Here is a 17172-nt window from a genome sequence, read left to right on the forward strand (position 1 = left end):
CTGAGGGGTCAAAAAATAAACCCCCAACAACTTGTTACGGGGGGAAATAAAAATTTTGATTCTGTGGTATATGAATGATCAAAATATAATTGAATGTGAATTATATTTCTTGACATAATATTAATGATTATATAATAGTCAAAGCATTTACATGTATATAGGAAGGGACAGCAAACTGCCGGTGAGAAATCCATATTCTTCCTAAAATCAGTTTTTTTATACCTCTGGTCTAAATAATTTTTGTCCAGATTCCTTACCTGAGAAGGTAAAGATCCCAATGTTCACATTCCTGTGATGTTGATTTCATATTTACTTCATTTTCAATTTGGGCGTTTGGGTTTTTTTCTTTTCAAAAGTAAAAATATTATTCCAATTTTTTAACAAGTTTTGACATCCCCGCCTGGTAAAATCCTTGTTCTTTCCCAAAGGCTTATAAATGGGATACAACAGAAAGTGCGTATGATTTTATTCCTATTATTCCGCTAACGGATGGTTACGAGAGAGAGAGAGAGAGAGAGAGAGAGAGAGAGAGAATTAATCGAGTTCAATGTACAAAAGAGTGAATAAAAATAATTCGTATTCAACCAGGTTTCCAGTATCCCTACACTAGCTTTTGAAATTATCTCCCCAATGTTCCTACAATTTTTTTTATAGAAAAAGAAAAGGCTAGACTGTCAGGCAGGCATACTGAAATCTCGAAAGACTTCCTGTACAGCTGTAACTACATAATTATAAAAGCCATATTCCTCAAAATGTGTATACTTTGTGGTCGGAGTGAGACATTAAAATTCTGAGAAAAGATTTGGCAGTGATGTTTGTCTTCCAAGAATATTTTGACAGCGGTCACGTCAATTATTTCTCTCCCTCTCCGCTTATAAATACAAATGCCTATATGCCAATCTAAACAAGGGATGGTTTTTCTCCGTTTGTGTGTAAAAGAACGTACAGATGTACACAAAAAAATATGTATTCTGGTGAAATGCTTTTAACTCTTGACCTCAATAATTCTTGTATATCAAATTACTTGGTTTAGATATGAGATTAGTATTAAAATAATCAGTTTAAATTGAGAAATGAAATTTGCGATGCAAAACAACCGCAGACTATATACAAAATTTTAATTAGAACTAGATAGACAATTTTCAGTATACCTTATGAACAGCATTTATAATACTTTAGTTCCAACCCCCCTTCAGCCGCGCAAATACCAAATGCACTTGTGATATTTCCCCTGATAAAAATTTGATCAGCACGGACGAAGTGTATCGACGTGCTAGACTGAACGGAGTAGTTTACAAGTACCATCGAATTTTATGGAGATTATTTCTTTTTTGTGATGCATATTTCAATAAATGGAATTCAGGGTGTATATTACTTGATTTATGCACATCTCCGAACCGATTAAGTGATCTTATTACCAGGTATGGATGTGTTTGACGCGTTTTCTCGACATTTATCAACTGCATAAGACGTACTGCAAATCAAAAGATGCTGGTTGTTTTGTTCCATATGGATGATAATAATTTCAAAGTGTGTTTACGGATTTTACTGCTTTTTATTTCAAGTATATTCTGCATAAATTGGCACAAGGTAAAAATGCATTTCTTTCTTTTTCTTTATTACATTTGATTCAAATCAATATAATTATTCAGAAATATGAATATTATGCTGTTTATTGTAGCTTTGAAATGTCTTAATAAACTCCTGTGTTCTCAAAAGCTTTACCATAGGGGATGTGCACAAGTGGATGGCCAAGCCAAAAAGTCATTTAAATGTAACGAGCGCATTGGGGTACATATCGTTACAATAAGACCATGTATCTGAAAGAAATATGGCGGTATACGGCTATAGTTGGTATGAAACAAGTCGTACATAGATGAAAATGTTAGTTTTTTAAGAATTTATGTCAGCTTTAACAATACTAAGTCTAATCAAACTGTACATAAAAGAAACCCAGCGCCATCAAACGGTTTAAGTATTTTATCCAAAGTTTATTCTCCGCCTGTTGATTTTTCCTTAGATATTTAATTTTTATAACTTCTCCAAAATATCGAATTCGTATATACTTTCAGCAACAAGAAATGATGGGGTATCATTCTATACGTACACAAACAGTCAAAATATTGATTCTAGTTTTTCTGTATACTTTTGTACTGGGGTAGATACATGTAACTGATTCTTATCTTCAATTTGTGTTACATATATTGTACGTGCAACAGGACATTACTAAGTTAATGTAGATACTATTTCTATGCTATGCAAATTCAAGATTGCTTGAATTACTAATTTACAATCGAGGTTAAAAAATTACTTTATATTATTTGTTTTTAAATGTATGTGAGGTCAAGAGGTAGCCACAAAATTACCATCGGGAAAAGACGAGGCCAAAAAAAAAATAAACTTTAACTGTGAGAGTGATACATTGCATATTTCCTCATTCGAATAAAATTAATATTTTATTACATTTAATTTTGAAAGATTAATGTTTTGAAATATCTTCCCGTAAATCAATCTAATTAAAGGTAATATTTTCCCGAATGGTTAGAAAGATGACAAAACATGTACAATATATTTTGAATAAATACATGTACAGTGTAGTTAGTTTAGAGATATTCAATTTCAACGATCTCAAACCCCTTTCGCTTAAAATGCCAAACGTTTAATTTTCTACTTGAACGCTATGGAAGAACAAAAAGACAAGTGAAGTTTAGGACAATTCGATATCTTTTATGCGACTTATTTTATTTACTTTTTCATTCGTCCTGTTTGTACAGCACAGCAAATGCTGTTCTACCAGAGGCACTACAGAAATATCTACACTTGGCTTATCAACAATCCGTAGTAGCTACAACTCAACAATCAATATTCTTGAAAACATCCTATCGCAGGAGGAACACAACTCTACAGGGGTCATTGTTGGCGGCCTGGCTGCTGCTGTTGTGTTAATATTTCTTGTGGTACTGGCCGGCGTTATTTGGAAATGGAAAATGAAACAGAAAGGCAACAAACACGGACTTATTTCAGGTATCTTCTGAAGTCCTCATGTAGTAACACTACGACATTTAAAAACTTTCAAATCTATAATACATATGTTTATATATCAAATATAAATTTGGTAATTCGAACATTAACATCCCATTGACCTGTTGCATGCTCGGGATCAAATAATCTCTTAGCAATAACGATAACGTCCTTATGTGCTTCATCGATTTAATCGATTTAGATTACTATAGTCTTTAAAAAATAAAACGCTTTTCATTCTTTTATTTTTTTTTTTTGATTGACGATAGTGGGAAACATGGGATGATTTATGCATAAAGGTCGAACATTAGAGGATTTCCCGTTGTGCATATATTATCCCATATTACCCTCTATCGTTAATGCCCTGCCATACTATACTACATGTAACTACACACTGATTCCTGAAATATGTTAAATGGAAAAATCATAATAAATAATTGAAATTTTCCTTTTTTGTAATTACACATAACTGCTTTTTAGAAAACGTGGAGATCAGTATACACCAAGGAGAGAATATTTCTATGTTACCAGATCAAAGACAACCATTGCTGTCACATACACATACTAACGATGGTAATGATGCCTTATACGATTATCTGATTTTTAAAACTTTAATATAAATACAAATGTACTTTAAATATGATTATTTTAGAAATTGAAGATTAATAAGAGATTTCATTCACATCAAAATAGGAATATATTCAAAGATCAACTTTAAAGTGAATATGGAAAACAATTAACATTCTTTTAGATAAATTCATTCATTTACAGAATAGTTTAGAAATATTAATTGAAATGAATATTTGCTTTATTTATCAAGAAACGATGAATGGACAAGAAACATCTGTGGAGCCTGAACAACAGGGAAATTCTAAAGATGTCTCCGACGTTCATATCCATAGTGAAACTGAGGATTTCACAGATGCTGTAGCTAAAATTAAACCAAAGGAAAGAGACAAAGGTATTGCAGAGATCCATGTCAAAACCAAACCACAGAAGAAAATTCCTGATGTCAAAAAGACGGATATAAATACTGAAATAGAGCAGAAAAAGCATGATGTCCGAAAGACTGGTGTAAATAATGAACCAAAGGGAATAGAGCAGAAAATCAATGAAACTGTAGTTTATAGTGAACACAAAAAAAGAGGGCATGTTGTTACAGAGACTTGTGTCGATAGTAAACTAGAGGAAACAGAGAATGGCGAAGAAAGTTTAAGTACTGAAGAAGAAAAAGAGGGAGTCTATAGTGATGAAGATGTCATTTTTGATTTTAAATATCGTGGTGAGTTAATAAAGCAAACAGTGCACGCACTTCGTCTTGACATTGTGGGATATTTGGAATACTTACTCATTTTATGGTTCAAAATGGGGGTGGGTACTATGTAAAATACAGAAAACGGACGTTTATGTTAAAGTAAAATAGAGAGAACATTTGCAAATGAACACAAATGCTGATCTCAATATTAAAGTTGATCAAGGTCCATGAAATGAATAACATTATACCAGACAGGCTCTTGTAAATTTTATAAAAACAAATTACATCGCGGGCATGTTTAGTATTCTCCACACACCCACAGCTTATGTTCTCATATTATTGAGCATTACTTTTAACCAGCATAACAATCTTTAAAAACTGTCCAGGGATTAAAATGTAATTCATACTGATTTTTTAAAATAATTATTTCACAAGTTTCAAGAATTTTTTACCAAGCCGTTTTCATACCTTTTTATTTACAAAAAGTACATAAAACTAATATTCTCTAAAAACATCTCGAGAAAAATCAATAAGGATGCCTTTTATATAGAAGAAACTTAAATGAATTTGATTACATCAAAAAATTGAATTAAAATTTAATGCATTGATGGAATGAAAAAAATATTTTCAAAATTTTTGGTATCAAAGTTCCTTTTTCGAGTTATCTTTCCTGTTGCCAAGGACTCAAAAACTTTGGCAAATCTCATACGTCACCATACTATATTTAATAATTACTGGCCACTGAACTGGACATATATAAAAGGGGAAAACTAGAAACGCACACTATTTTATCAATATTTATAAAAACACAATGAGATGATGTATAATTGAAACGCACAAATTTTAGTGTGCCAAAATTTCAACTATTAAAACAGACTGATTAGCCTGAAAGTATAAATAACCTAAACGTTTCTCGTCATACATGTGCCGGTGTCTGTTGTTAACGAATTATTACATGTATGTAACATAATCCATGTCTGTTGTTCTTTTATTTTAAAAAATCCGCATATCTTTTTTTCCCATCGGCCACTCGTTCATTGTTTATGATTAGGTTTTGCTCTCAGTGTACTGCAAACTTTTCGTTTGTAAGACTCTATTACAAACGGTCCCAGGCCAACTCCTTGCAGAAACTCGATGAAACCGGAAGTAAAGGTATTTTTTCTCTATGTTCTGTACATTGCACAAGTCACATGGTGTGGAGGACCCTTAAGGAAGCATATACATTATTTCTCCGGATATTTAGACTTTTAAAAATAAAATTAATCTTCATAATTTACCAAAGCCACTGAAAAAAGTTAACTATAATTAACTATTGTCTAGATATTAATAGTTACATTTGCAATATATCTTTCTTAGATGAACGTATTGAAGAGAAAAAATGTTCAATTATGTGTGAACTGTATATTGGGGTCAGGAGTTATAGCACGACGGAATCGGTGGCGAGCTGCTTGTTTACATATATTTCTGTCTTGTTTTATAAACTACCAGGTTAAAAGCTATCAAAAAGATTCAATACATGTAACTGACACATATAGACAATTTTATTCAACAGATGTTCAATAGATCTTCCTTTTGTGTGAAAAAATAGTTTAAATGAAGGATGTGGAAATAAGGAACAGTATTCAATCTCAAAGTCCATCAAACAATACAAAACATGAGCAGAGCAATCACGGACCTCCAAACATCAGAAGTGGGATCAGGTGCCATGGAGGAGTAAACAGCCCCTGCTAACCGGTCACACCCGCTGTGTGCTCCTTGTCATGATCAGGACATAACGGAAAAATTTGTCGTAAATTCAGTGTATAAATAATGGACTAACAATTAGTTTGAAAAACGTCAGTCAGCATTTGACTCAATGGTAATTTGCATTTGCTGACAAAGTCATTGTATCGACCATTGAACTTACGAAATGACGACTTTAAACGAGACACCATAATTACAGATAAAATAGGACTTACCTATTTAACCCGAAGTTCTTTTGAAGTTAAACTGAAACAGGGAATATCACCGCGTTTGAATTCAAATATCTTAAAAACTCAAAATAGTAAGATTATTTTCAGTAGAAATCATTGTTCTTAGATTATAAACATTGAATTACTGAACTGGACTGCTGAACATCATTGTAAATATTCAAATGTTGGAGCGACACGTACCTAAAATCCAAACAATTTCTAGGAACCTACTGGTCCTAGGTCATTGCGCGTCACAACATACACTGTAGCTATACGGCTGTCCGTTTCAGTAATAAATGCAGTTTTATTCGGAATGTATTCGTCTCAAATGTAAATATTATTAATAAACATCAATGTTAACAAGTTGACAAACTTAAATGAATTTTAAGTTTGTACGTGATCAAATCTACTGAAAAGCAGGATTTGATCACGATTCCAACAAAAAGTTCATTCCCAGAGAACTTTTTAACATCTTTGTTCATTTCATTAAAGAGTGATTAATACAATGACACGACATCAAGTGACAACTTTTAATAGGGAAATGTTTCATAATGAGAAAGCTAACATAACAGCAATACCCCGGAGTATAACAATTTCTTTTATTAAATAATATATAGTCAAAAAACATCCATTTTTCCCAAAAAGGGCTGCTTAATCCCACTGTTCTGTCAGTAAAATACGTATTTCACAATTTTGCACGAAACCTTATCATTTTTTTTTTATTTTGTACATATGAACTAGAGATATCTCGTAAAACAATGCTTAAATGGGAATGCTTTCAGCACTTTCCAATTATTTAAGAAGGCAAACCTTCCATATGTGCAAATCTTATATTTTGAAATATCCAGATTATTGTTATCTTGTTGCATTATTTTTATAACGAATTACAGAGAAAAGGCCGACCAGGATACGTTTATAGCTGAATGTCTTCGAAAATGAGTATAATCGATAAAAAAAGTACACTTTTAATTACCTGAACCCCAAATGAATTTCACACAATACTCAAGATATTTTCTTTTAAACTCCATTTTACGTATCTTTGTACATACTGTCTTAGCCAAATTCTCTTTACAAAACATGATCAATCCCCAAACTACATGATGTACACATATGACGTCATCAGTTGAAAATTTTCATCGCCCAGAGGGGGATATTATATTTCTTGGCTGAATAAATATTCATGTTTCTCTAACATTCGTGCAATGAATAGCTTTTTTATACCGAAACAAGCAAAATCGTGTTTCAAATTATACATAAAATTTAAAATTCGACACTATATAATATCTCCTTCATTACTCAATTTTTTGTCACACCAAAATCCGATCAAATAGTCAGATATTTTGGGATGCATACCATGCTATTGTGACCTTAACCAACCAATCGGGAAAACACACTAAGTGTTCCGAGGAGATGGAGTATGATGAAAAGCGTGCCGAAGACCATGAAATATGAAGTTCTATGGCCTGAGTCACGTAATGGTCTAGATCAAATATCGCGTTGAAAAGAATATTTATAATGAGGTATAATAATCTGGTTTGGATCAGTTTGGGCTTTATAATCCGCGAAGAGTATTATCTGTACGTTTCGTATACATAGGCGTGTTCACAGGAGCACCACGGGAGCAAAAGTCTCCTAACAAATATAGATGAGGAGAGTTTTCCCTGTCCCCCCCCACCTTTATGTAAAATTGTAACACAATCATACTTATGTTGAAATTACCCTGAATTATTAAACCTCATTTTATTGCAAATTTACTTCGTTTTCAACAACAACTGACTAAGCATATCTCATAAAGTAATGGTACGTTGTAATTAAATATTATAGTAATTAAGATTTGATGTTTGGGATAAGGAGTACAGGTCATACCTTAATTAAAGACATTTCTATTTCACACAGCATCTGTTATCTAGCAAAATCTAATGGGAATTAAAAGCTACCCCTTGTGTTGATTTCAAAGTAATAATTTTTTTTTAACTACGGTATCTCCAATTTCTTGTTTAACACATATGCCTGCATTTAGAACTGTTAAATCTCTGAATTTCAAATTATTTCATTTTACTGATTCATTAGAACTCCTATGCTTACATATAAATCATGCTCTTTAGATTATTATACTTCTGTTGAAATGTTTGCTATATAAAGTTAAGAAGGTAAAATATTTATCTGTTATAGTCTGAAAATTTCCACGCATAGAAAGCCATACCCCAGGGTATAGTTTTTGCTACCCACCCCTCGAAAAATTTTCATGCAATATTTGCCGCTTATTTTGATTTCCAGCAATAAATCTATAGACTCATGATGTCATAATGACTTCAGTAGCATTATGACGTCAACAGGATTTCAGCTCATTCTTGCAGTATTATCTTAGTCAAAATAAATCAAAACTCGGAAATAATGATATACATCAGTATGATAAAAGACATCCACAGGTTTTGAGTGGGATAGCTCTTTTATCAAACCCTTGACAGGAACTATTCCCCATGGGCAAACCCTCGGGAATAGTTCCCTGTCGCGGGTTAGATAAAAGAACTATCCCACTCACAACCAGTGGATAAGTGTATGATATACCCAAGCAATCAAAATCATATCAAGATAAGTTATTTTTACCAGATAGCTGCAGTATTTTAGGTTCATTTTTCGTTATACCTGTGCTTTTGAATTCCACTCATTCACCTTGAAAGGTGCTTGATTGATATTACAAGCAGATGTAAAGCGTGTGTGTGCCCCCCCCCCCCCTTTCAGAAATTTTGAAAGTAGGCTTTATATGATTTATATTATTATTGTCATACTTTGAAACATATCTTACCAATTTCACAATGTTTGTACATTACTTTACACGAAAAGCCAGGATCTTCCAGGGGCTTTGTTCCCTCGACCACCTGGGGGCCTACAGGTAGTCCCCTGAACCCTTCCTTGAACGCAATTCACACACACCCTCATTTCAAATACCGTATCCACCCCCAGATATAACATGTGCTATATCTGCATTCTTTCTATACCTGTAACACGCATGGCCCTAGGAACAGAGCGTGGGGATGAGTGATATATAGAATACTATAAAAAACTTGAGTTATTTATTCTAGTACCCTTTCAATAGATGACCTTATTTTGTCCCCGGCTTTCATCTGTCCGTCTGCTGTCTGTAGTTCTGTCCTTCTGTCCTACCAACTGTAACCTTGTTCATATCTTTTAAAAGAGAAGAGATAGGGCTATCATATTACACATGTATATTACAAGAAATTTCTAAACAATATAAGATTTTTGACCTTGACTTGAAGTTTCACTGGAGTGCTGCGGGGGCAAACACTTCTTAGATTTTGTCATAACTTTTGAATGAGATGAGACTGGACTCTTTTATAAAACATATCTTTTATTTGTGACAAGACCTTTTTAGATAACATACAATATGATATTTTACATAATGACCTTTAAATTTGATCTTCTTTTCAAAAACTTTAACCTTGGTCATATTAGGTGGCAAAATCATTCGGTGAACGCACTTTGTGCATGACTTGTACATGCAGTTTTGTTTAGGCAGTTGTTAGAGAATATGTTCTTACAAGGGTAGTAATACATATGTATATGTAATATGCTTTAAAAAAAAACACTGATACCCCATATACAATGTAGCAGCTTAAGGTAAAGGTTGAATTTTCTCAAATACATGTCAAACTCTAAAGGTCAATGTTAAAAGGTCAAAAGTATTGAATTCTACAGGAAGGTCTTGTTATATAAAAAAAAACACCTGTGATATATGAAAACCCTAGTTCTAACTGTTCAAAATTTATGAACAAATTTACGTTTTTAAATACGAGAGTGAAAGTTTTGGACTAGACCAAAAGATAAAAAAAATATTTAAATCAACTAAAATTTTTTATCACACTGAATTCACATGTGAAAAATGAAAGCCCTAGCTTAAAATGTTAAACAATTTAAGGCCAAGGTTAAAGTGTGGATTTTTGAAAATAGGTAAAACCCCCAAAAGGAAAAAGGAAACTTGATGGTACAGTACCCAAAGAAACTTAAGGTTTTGTTAAAACGGGAAATTGAAAACCACAGCAACACCTAATCATTAGATATGGGCTAGGTCAATATTGACAACAGACAGACAGAGAGACAAAAACAATATAATCCCCAGATCTTTCGACCCAGGGCAAAAACAGCATGCCTTTTTGTGACAAATAAATAAACGTTTTATTAAATGGGTTTTACTGTAGCTCTCTGGTCGTCCTTACTTTTTTTCTACAGCAGCTACCATATACAGCTCATGATAATATTAAAAGAATGATGAAAAACGTCCAAGGGCATATTCTTAGACACATACGCAGTTTTTCGGTTGGGATATGTTCGGAGGGATGGCGTTAACATAGATTTTATGAATTAAAAAAAAAAATATTTTCAGCATATAATTATATAATGCACTAAATATCAGAAATTTTCTAAAGGAAAAAGAAGCACATAATAAACTTTTAAATAAAATTAAAACTTTCATTTTCAATGTTTTCCGGAATTGTTATCAAACATTTTAATTCAACTTTAAATAACAAGTAACCGAAATTTTTTGACTTTACTGATAATTCCTAGTTATTGAAATTGATATATCGATACCCCCCCCCCCCGAATTAAAATAAAAATTCTCATCATCTCCCTTGGGCTTCGAACAGCCTTGATTTTTTTTGGGATCGAGTTCACTAGAGCATTTATCTTTTTCAACGATTATCTTTCAAGCCTTCCGATGGTAGTCTTAATATTGAGATAATAACTGTATTATTTCAAAGCCAACAACCCCCAACCCCCCCCCCCCCAATGAATCCCATGAATTTTCGATTTAAGATAGAATTTACCGAATGTAGCTGATTTGATACAAGTGAATGTTTGTAAGGAAGTATCGACAAACACTGACTATATTTTCTAAGCGTGAACATGCTAAAAACAATATGCATGCGGCGCGTACGTGCGCGTATGAGGGTAAAATCGACGTAAAGTTTTGCTTGGTTAATTTAGAGCAGAGAGTTTCTGTTAGTATTAGGGTGAAAATACGAGTAGTATAGCATGCCGTAAAAATATCGCTTTTAGTGATAATGACTTGAAAATAACCGAGGGAGCATGATGGAAAGCCCTATCTTGATGTAACGTTGTTACGCGCCAACGTCACCCTAATGATTGGTTTGAAACCTTTTAAGTAGCTCTCTGACAACCGAAAAAAAAACTTTTTTTGTTGAAAAGTTAAAAACATGTTGTTGCCTTTTTATTCACTTATGCAACTCAGTTACTAAACCCTATGTAACTTCCGTCAGCCATACCATGATTGCAAGAAATTGATACTGACTGCAAATATCGGAAAACGATGTCTATAACTCTAATGCATCTCTTGGCACAAAAAAAGTGATTACAAAATTGTCATCATCAACACGCACGTGTATTTGGCTTTTTATCAGTTCCTCTACGTGACACCTACACCAGCAATTTTAGTGCACAGTAACCAAAATACACATCTGACCAATTTTCATAATTTTCGGCCACATAGTAAAATATTTTTCGCTATTATGCTATTATGCGTTTCTTTTTTCCTTTCAGTATATATGTATGGAAGGATATGGAGATAACGAACGTTATTCAATATCAAAGTCCATAAAACAATACAAAATAGGAGCGGAGCAAACACGGACCGAAACATCAGAGGTGGGATCAGGTGTCATGGAAGTATCTGGTCAAGCAAAAAGGATATAATGTTTTCTTAACTAAACTCTAACTCAATCCATGGGAAAAAAGACAAAAAAAATCAACATTGTAAGGGATGGATGCAATTTTTTACAGCAATAAATTGTCCATTACTTAATTTAAACAAATAATTATATGATTATAGATATTTGCAGAAAATATTATAGGAAACATGCCTACTATTCATATCTAATATAAATACAGGAAATTCAGCTATAACGAAGTCATTGGGACTCCGTAATTCATCCGTGTAAGGTATTTGTTTTCATTTAGCTGGAGATCTGACTCAAAGATAACTTTGCGATATCCGTAAATTCGCAATATCCGTTCTCCTACTAAACGTGTTTTACTGTACATATAAAACACTTCTTCAAAGAATTATGTGGAATTTATTTATTTACTTTTTTCTAATTATTCGTTTCTTTATTTGCAATGGAAGTATTAAAAAAAATACATGGTTTGGTTATGCTGGCAATCTATAATTAATTTATATAGGTGTTGAATTAATGTCTTCTACACCTGACAATGAAATAGAACAGAATACTTACAAAGCAAGGAAGGGGCATTCCAAATAAATCATTCATCTTGCATTCGCCGAATGTATACCGTTTTAAGATCGATAGGGAGGATTCAATCGCAAATATATATGTGTCAACTTGTTGGAAAAAGCGACCATCAGATCACAAAATATAAATACATGTATTCTATAATTGTATGCAAATACACTAGTAGTTCATATTGGTAATGAAACTATCAGACCTTTCTAATTTTTGTTTTTGTTTTAATTATTCTGATACTGTAAACGTGGAAATTTTGACGATATGCTTATTTTGACTATATTGACGATTTTTCATTTCTCGTCAAAATTTACACTCGTCAAACTTCAAAGCATTTATATGTATATAACGTCACAAGAGACATTGACCATTGTACAACATTACCTCTTAATTTTCTCGGTTTTCCCCTACTATAACTAGATCAAAGTCTCTGTTGATTTCTTTTGTAATTAGTTATGAAAACCTAGTGATTTATAATCACATTTTTAAAACCATTGAATTAATCTAATATATCAAAAAATGCATGCGTTACTCAGCGTAATTATCACGCCGTGTTTGACCTAGTCTCTCATCTCAGGCAAATGACCGCTTATAATGAAAACAAATTACAAGAGGGAAATTATTTAATCTAATCCTACACACTTAAATACTTTGTACAATCTAATACACTGTAGATGGTCTGTTTAAAGAAAAATAAAAAAAAACCTTAGTGATTCTATTGTGTAACTCTAATGTGTTTTTGTATTCCAGTGAATTCAAAGATACATAACTCTTGATTGAATATTTCTTCAAAATTAACACTCGTCAATTTCGTAACCAAACAATCGCCTATTTTTCTACTCGTCAATATTACCATATTTACAGTACTTTTTTCTTATCTTTTTTTTAGATGACGTGGGGGATTACAGTCTTTGGAAGCAGATCTTCCCGGTAGGTTTATGTTATATGTTTGTAAACACTAACTTACGATTTTTAAGTTTTTACATCTTTCTTATCTCATCTGAGATAAAAGCGTGAGAGAGCATTTCTGATCACATTTTGCCTGTAGTATGTATGTTCGTCTTTCTGTCTGTCTAGCTGTCCGTCTGTATTTTTTTTAAATACATTTTCGACTTCTTCTCCAGAACCACTCAGCTAATGTCAATCAAACTTGCTACAAAACATCCTTGGGTGAAGGGGATTCACATTTGTTTAATTGAATGGCCACCTTTCAAGTAGTGAAAATTGAGAATGAATGAGATGGCATCTTTGAAAAATCGGCTTCTTAAGAACTACTATGTAAGAAAAAAGAAACTTGGAATCATCCTTAGGTAGTGTAGATTTAAGTTTGTTCGAATCATTGAACCTCAGGGGAAAGGCGGGGCCAAAATGGACCATCAACTTTGTACACAACCATTCCCCACGATAAGGTCAAAGGTCAAAGTCGTAATGTTATGCATTCTGTATGTGTGTAACACTTTCATTTCCGGGTGTTACCTCAAGAAGCTTTTCAGCTTTTGCAATGACATTTTATATCTGTCCATATATCCCTATTACCTCTTTCACGCCTCTCAAACTAACCCGTCCCGTTAAAAAAATATTATTTTTATAAAAACTCGTATGGCAATTTTTTAGTACACGAGCTTGAAAAGAGTTATTACGTATAATACAGGTTGTATTCTTATATTTTTTAGAACTGTCATGTAAAGGCTTTAGACACCAGCAAGCATACTTAAGAAAATTTCCTAAGACGCGTCTAGAATACTTGCTAAGATATATCTTAGGAATATCTTATGATACGTCTTTCACGGTCTTAGGGCGTAAGACGAAAGCATTCAAGGCATATCCTAAGTTAAGATGTCGTGAATCCCATCTTAGGCATTTCTTTTTTTTTTTTTTTTTTGTAATATAAGCAGTACAGAAAGTTCCTATTTCAAATATCCAATATATTTATGGGCGAATGTAGAGGGGGGCGTTTCTAGAAGTAAGTAAAAGCATATTTTTGGCGCCCGCCAAATTCTCATTTCACATAAAAATCATGTATACCATGTGGTAGACCATCACTCACAGACTTCATAACTACCTTTGTTACAGGTAAATCTCACCTGTCAGGTGAGATAATCACCTTTGAACAAAAAATTCCCATGGGAAAAATAAAGTTCCTGTAGGAAAATCTGAAATCCTAAGGGATATTATCAAAATCCTGCAGGATTTCTTAATTTCCTGCAGGATATTTAAAAATTCCTGTAGGACTTTAATTTACCATGGGAGAATTTAATTTCCTTAGGGAATTTATTTTCCTAAAGGAGAAAAACAAATCCTATGGGAGGAAATATATCCTATAGGAACAGAAATTCTCCTAAGGGAATTGTTTCTCCTTTAGGATTAAAATTTCCCATAGAATTAAAATTCTCATAGGAATTTGAAAGTTATTCCAATGGGATTATTTTTTGTGCCATCTTCTTCTTAATTTTATAATCTTAGTTTAAAAAAAAATCCCTTAGGAATTAAAATATTACTCCGATAGGATTTTTTCAACCAAATTTAACTTTTTATACTGGCTATTGTCTGGGAAGCATTGTTTTTCTGACAATTATACATTTTTTAGAGTATGTTGTACTGTTTCCTCATTATTTGTGTGTGGATGAAATAACAGTGTTTATTTGTGTGTGGATGTCAAGAACATAAGTCCCAAGAGCCTTGAATACCTCTTCTGATAAATTGTACAATCCATTAAAACACCTTGAAATTCCAAGAGTAGGTCAACATGAATTACATTTTGGTTAAAACACTCTGAAGACCTATGATGCATCAACTGACAAAGGATGATGATTCTAAGCCAATAAGTACCTGAGAGTGACCTACTTTTAAGTTGACATTATCTGAAGACCCAGGATGCATAAACTGACAAAGTTTGGTGATTCTAAACCAATAAGTACCTGAGATTTTTCAATATAGCAATAATATTCAAAAAGTAGGTCACTGTGACCTTCTTTTTGGTCGACATTATCAGAAGATCCAAGATACATCAACTGACAAAGTTTGCTAGGTATCATAATAAATTCTTTTATTTAGACAGGATAGCACAATTAGTACATAATACTAGTTTACATTGTGGTCCTGTATAAAAAAAAAGGTAAAATAAGGTATTCCTTATATGTAAAATTTCGTTTCCCTATTGTGGCCCCATCCTACCACTAAGGGTCATGATTTCATTGATTTGAAGAAGAAAAATTCATCTACACTACCTAGGGATGTTTCCATATCAAAAAGATTAATCATGGTTTTGCTTTACTCAAAAACAAGATTTTTTTATATATATAATTGTTTTGTAAAACTTTGATCCTATATTGTGACAAACTTGAATCTATACTGCATGATAATACTTCCATATCAAAATGACTAATCAAATCTTTGTTGTTCTTGATAAAAAGATTTTTAAAAAAAACTACATGGTATTCCTATGTACAATTTTGATCTCCTATTCAGTATTGTGGCCCATCCTAACCCCCGGGGTCATGATATGAACAAACTTGAATCTACACTATGTAATAAATGTTTCACACAAGTTTCAACTTTTCTGGGCCAATGGTTCTTGAGAAGATATTTGAAAGATGACTACAAACTGACAAATATATAAATAATCATTTTTTATTATCTCTCCTTTAAAGAGTTTGCCATTATTTGAACAAATCTTATTTAAAATTCTAACACTGACAAGATAGCCCTAATTCGACACTCCAAATGTTATCAGATAGACAGTTATGTGACAGAATGTGGCCTAACGTGTGCAAGTTGTTTTAATCCGTTTGCGCAGTACTAACCATGCTCATGATGCTAATCGTAGGCCGTACTTACAGTATGACACATTCAAGGCACTTCCGTCTGCTAACTTTGGGTCTTGGTCAAGTTGGTGGTGATCTTAATGGAGTAATTCACACAGGTTAAATCAAGAAAATCAAACAGAATGATTTACACTTGCATGAAATTATCCCTTCGATCTTCTTCAGTTCTTGTTCTTACTTTCGATTTCAAAACGTTTTACTTTCAGCACACCTCGGAGGATTACATCAATTGATGTAGGGTACCGTAGTCAGCCGAGGTGAGCCGAATGAGCGTTTACTGACTTGGATCACGGTGTACACTATATTTCATGCCCCTAATCGAACTCGAGGGTTATAATTTTTTTCTAATTTGTACAGGTATCATAACATTTACAAACTCATCCTGCTTAAGTTGTGTTTTATATTGTTATAAAATAAGACCTACTGAAGTTGAAAATATAGATAATAGGTATTTAGAATTTAATTTTTAAAAATTGGACTTGCAATTTACAAATGCTCAGAAAGTTTTTACTGTAAAAAATAATCGTAATAACTTGAATATGCGACACAAAGGGAATTATTGCTGTGTTCTTGTTTTATATTGAATAGTAAAAACAAATGTTTCCATTGGAGGGGGTGTTATAGCGAACTACAGTATGTACTGTAAATCACATTTTCAAGGTAACGAATTGCACACTCCGATTTAAAAAAAAATACATGTCCGCCCAAAGATCTCATGAAAAAGGAATTTCCGTGTTTTGCGTGAAAATAGAAAAAAAAACTTTTACCAGAGCAAAGTTTGTAAAAACAGGGGCCTGTATCACTGTCGGGCGGATCAGAGGGGGGGGTCGGTGGTTGTAACC

At 32.9% G+C, this 17172-nt stretch overlaps 1 protein-coding gene across 1 annotated transcript; it reads left to right on the plus strand.

Moving 5' to 3' along the window:
* Positions 1-1681: 1681 nt before the first annotated feature.
* LOC134233269 (uncharacterized) lies at positions 1682-4407 on the plus strand (the record flags this gene model as incomplete). The annotated part of the gene is made up of 4 exons (XM_062715249.1): positions 1682-1791; positions 2775-3024; positions 3502-3594; positions 3842-4407. Coding segments are annotated over 4 exons (1019 nt in total), but the record flags the coding sequence as incomplete, so codon positions are not given.
* Positions 4408-17172: the final 12765 nt, after the last annotated feature.

This window comes from Saccostrea cucullata, unplaced genomic scaffold (genome assembly GCF_032062105.1).
Source record: "Saccostrea cucullata isolate Sc308-1 unplaced genomic scaffold, CSIRO_AGI_Scuc_v1 ctg5404, whole genome shotgun sequence".
Taxonomy (NCBI): domain Eukaryota; kingdom Metazoa; phylum Mollusca; class Bivalvia; order Ostreida; family Ostreidae; genus Saccostrea; species Saccostrea cuccullata.